The 4,004-nt window shown below is 60.6% G+C and overlaps 1 protein-coding gene across 1 annotated transcript in view; it reads right to left on the bottom strand.

Moving 5' to 3' along the window:
• DLL4 (delta like canonical Notch ligand 4) overlaps positions 1 to 3,804 on the bottom strand; it is a 9,376-nt gene extending 5,572 nt beyond the window's left edge. Inside the window, exons 1-6 of the mRNA XM_004712719.2 lie at positions 3,496 to 3,804; positions 3,118 to 3,387; positions 2,546 to 2,603; positions 1,473 to 1,736; positions 1,011 to 1,071; positions 794 to 924 (exon numbers count right to left, since the gene is read on the bottom strand). Coding sequence (XP_004712776.1) covers positions 794 to 924; positions 1,011 to 1,071; positions 1,473 to 1,736; positions 2,546 to 2,603; positions 3,118 to 3,387; positions 3,496 to 3,573 — 862 coding nt within the window. The 5' untranslated portion in view covers positions 3,574 to 3,804. The remainder of the gene's footprint in view (positions 1 to 793; positions 925 to 1,010; positions 1,072 to 1,472; positions 1,737 to 2,545; positions 2,604 to 3,117; positions 3,388 to 3,495) is intronic.
• Positions 3,805 to 4,004: the final 200 nt, after the last annotated feature.

The raw sequence follows: 4,004 nt of genomic DNA, 5'->3' as shown, positions 1-4,004 counted from the left end.
CACACACACACACACACACACACACACACACACACACACACACACGGCAGAGGCCAAACTCCAAGCCTTCTATTAACAGCAAGCAAGCCAGCCTTTGGCACATTCCTTCTACCCTGGCAAGCCCCTGTATAAGCACATGCTATGCTACCTACCTGTACAGGCACATGCTATGCTACCTACTCAGAGAAAAGGCCCGCCCACCCCCCACCCCCGGTTATGGCTCTTCAACCCTACAGAGTAAGAGGGTGACCACGTAGCCCTGTCCCCCACCCCCATCCGGAAGAGCCAGTCTAGGCCCAAGCAGTCACCTGGCCAGAGTACCTGAGCGGTTACAGGGAAGACTAAGCCTGCCGAGAGAAGGCAGTTAGATGCCACTCCACCCAGAGGTCGAGCTCGCCTACAGCCTCAGGGCAGCCAGGGGGCACACCCCATCAGACAGCTGTTTCGGGGAGAGCTGCTCAAACAGCCCTGGCAGGTAAAGCAAACACTTAGGGGGTTAATAGGTAACTACGAGGCAGAAAGAGGAACAGCCTGGCACCCCTCTCTTTGGCTTTGCTGGAATTTATGAGTGCTCACTCCAGGTGGCCAAACTGTCACCCCAGCACCTGGAGAAGGAGGGCCCACATCTCACTCACGGGCAGCTGTAAAGCCCCAAGATCCCTGAAGGACCACAGAGGGCTGGATCCGCCAGCACCAAGAATGAAGGGTCCAGAGACCACTGGGGTCCCCATCCCAGGACCCCCTCCTCTCTTTCTCCCTTGTCCTCTCTGCAGTCCTTTCTGTCCCGACTCACCTTGATCGCAGAATAGGCCTCCCCAGCCTTCCTCACAGGTGCATTGCCAGGGTATGCTGCAGGTGCCATGGCGACAGCCATTGTGGGGGATACATTCGTCACAGAGGCGGCCCTGCCAGCCTGGGCGGCAGCTGACAAATGGAAAGAAGGTTAACCATGAAGTGAGAGGCCAGGCCGGAGGCAGGCTCTGCACCACCACTCTCCAACCCCTACTCACAGGCACTCGGTGGGCTTGGTACAGTAGCCATTCTGCTCACTGCAGCCCGAAAGACAGATCGCTATGGAAAGAAAGCGGGAGGTCAGGGCAGATGCCAGACCTTTGAGGGCCTGCTCCCCTCTCCTGGTCCTGCGGTGTCCCCAGCACTCCTGGGCTCCCACCCCACATCTGGCCTCCCAAAGGAGCCATGGGCCACTGAAAGGAAGGTGGACTCAAGTCTGGGTGAAATGCAGCAACGTGGGTATCCCTATGGGCGGGGGCAGGATTGGGAGGAGTATGGCCAGAGAGAGGAGGTCTGGGCTCAAGCCCATTGTAAGCATCCCCAGGGGCCCCTGAGGCCCAGCTAATGGGCAGCCCAGACCTGCTCTGTGAAGGAGCAGGTTGTGGCCCAAAAGATGCCAGCCTGTTTGTTCAGGCGACTCCCACCACCCCCACCAAGCAGAGAGAGGCCAGGCCACTCACGCTGATCGCAGTAAGTTCCAGTCCAGCCGGGCAGGCAGGACAGGTTGCCATCTGGCTGACACACGTAGTGGCCGAAGTGGTCGTTACGCTTCTTGCACAGGCGCGAGCAGTTGTCCCCATAGTAGTTGTCACTGCAGATGACCCGGTAAGAATAGCGCAGCCGTGTGAGCAGGCTGGTCTGCTGATCCGGCCACCACTTCTCGCCCACCGGTAGGGATTTCTGGATGGTGACTCTGCTGATGAGTGCGTCTGCTGGCAAGGCCTCTGAGGGAGGCAGAGGGCCAGGTCAGGGAAGTGGAGCCCGTCCCCAAGTCCCCAAGGCCGGTGCCCCTCTTAGCTGGGCTGTGGTCATCTGCTGCCTGGTGAGACTCCACATGCTGGGCAGGCCCAGGCCACAAGAACTGAAGGGTCCCCTTGCTCAACTGCCCTGTGTGTGTGTGTGCATGCCTGTGTATGGGGACCTGGTGCCATTCAAAAAGGGACAATAGAAGGATGTTAAGATAGCCCAGTACTGTGGGGGATGAAAGGGCGGGGGAAGAAAAGAGATCAAAATGAAGAAAAAATTTTTTAAATCCTCTCCAGGCCTCAAAGGGAGCCCCCTGACTCAAGAGGGTCTGTTGGGTCCCATCCAAAGGTTCTCCCCCCAGAGGTGGGTAATGGTATTCTTTTTCCTTTTCAAAGTGAGAATTGTTGTGCTGCTGAAATATCCTTTTCCTCTGTGTCAGAACAACATCCCAAAGCCATTATTCCCTATCCAAAGGAGCGGAATTCGCGAAAGGTGTAAAATACAGGAAGGGGCCCGTCAGCGGCGCTGGCAGCTTCGGCCTTTCTCACCGCCGTGCTCCCCGCGTTCCCACGCCAAAAATAACCCGCAGGAAACGCAATTGTGCTCGAGTCCAGGCAGCGGACGGAATCTGAGCGTCCAGCACTGGGCGCAGCTCCCGCCCGCGCTGAGCCGGGCCCAGCGTCCGAGCCCCCACCTCCCGCGCCGCACTGCCCCCGCCTCCCACGGGTTTAACTCTTTCGGCGCTGCGCCGTGTCGCCCCCCTGTGGCGGCGGATAGAGCGACTCACCTGGCCGCAGGTCGTCTCCAGGCGCGTGCCAAGCTTCGATGATGAGCGAGAAGGTTCCCTGGGAGGCGAAGGAGGGGGTGGGGTGGAGAGATAGGGAGGGGAGCAAGGCGGGCGAGGCGGGGAGAAAGATGGGCAGCCGGTTTAATTAACTTAATTGCAGGATACAATTACTGAGCCCCGGTCAACATAACGGGTCTTCGTGCAGTGCAACGCAGCGCACGCGCTAGCAGGGAAGGCAAGTGGAGACTCCCGGGCAGGGGCGGGTGGAGGGGAGTGTACGTGAGAGCTTTTTGGTGGGAGGTGGTGAAGACCGCGCTGGAGTGGTGGGTGATGAAAATCATATCCCAAGAGCTGGGAGAAGGGAGGGTGTAAAACTGGGAAGAGGCAGACACTGGAGTGGGTGAAAGCCTTCTCCGGGATGGGGTTCGAGGGAGTCAGGAAGAAAGGATCGGGAGACGGTGCACTCCTGGGGCTTGGGGAGGTGTCGAGGGCATTTGGGGTAAGGGTTTTGGTCCCCGGGCATCCCCTTCTCTTGGCTTCCGTGACTCCCAGAGCGCCCAGGCTGTGCTTACCGGCCAGGTGAAATTGAAAGGTAGTTGGAGAAGGTTGCGCCCCCCTCCGCTGCTGTTGTCCCCGAAGGCGAAGGAGTTGGTGCCCAACACGGGCGTGGAGACTCTGCCGAAGGTGCAGGACCCGGGCGAGACGACCGTTTGGAAGTGCTTGAGGCAGACACGGAAGAAGGTCCGGCAGTGGGGCTCACACGACAGTCCGCTGGCCAGGACGCCGCGCTCGTTGACGAACTCCTGCAGCTGCAGCTGGAAGACGCCGGAGCCAGCTGCGAGCTATCGCCCGGGACAGGGACAAGGAGAGAGGGAAGGGTCAGCTTGGCGGACACCCGGGCTAGGGGTCTCCCACTCCGGGCGCGACGGGAAAAGGACGCGGGACTTTACCTGCTGCCAAAGTGCCACCAGCAGCAGCAGGGTCCAGCCCGAGGCGCTCTGGGTCGGGGCGGCCATCCTCAGGGGCATCGCTCTTCCCAGCCGCAGCCCCAAGAAAAGCTCTGTTCTGGACGCCGCTTTCCCGTCCGTCCGTCCGTCCGGTCCGCGGAGGAGTCCTCCGAAAAGTCGGACTCCTCTAGGCCGCCGCTCCAGCCCTTGGCGCCTTCTCGTTAGCTCCCGGCCAGCTGCCGCCCCAAGTAATCCAGGTGAGGGCGGCTGGGCGGCGGCCGCGCTAAGGGCGTGCCCTCCGGCTAATCCTGGGACTGCGAGCGGACCGGTGCCTCGGCCACACACAGTGCACTGAGATCGCTTGGCTGCGGCTCTCAGCTTCTGGTCCCCGGCCTTCGGCAGCGCTGCTACTGAAACCTGCGCGCTCGGGAGCCTCGCTTATATATATTGGCTCCACTCCTCGCCGCCTGTCACTCAGACTCCTGGTCACTCTCCCCTCCCCTCCAGGCCTC

This window comes from Echinops telfairi, unplaced genomic scaffold, assembly GCF_000313985.2.
Source record: "Echinops telfairi isolate 266 unplaced genomic scaffold, ASM31398v2 ScPeMD7_18;HRSCAF=68, whole genome shotgun sequence".
NCBI lineage: Eukaryota > Metazoa > Chordata > Mammalia > Afrosoricida > Tenrecidae > Echinops > Echinops telfairi.
The sequence above is the reverse complement of the archived record's forward strand: the minus strand, read 5'-3'. Positions and strand labels throughout refer to the sequence as shown.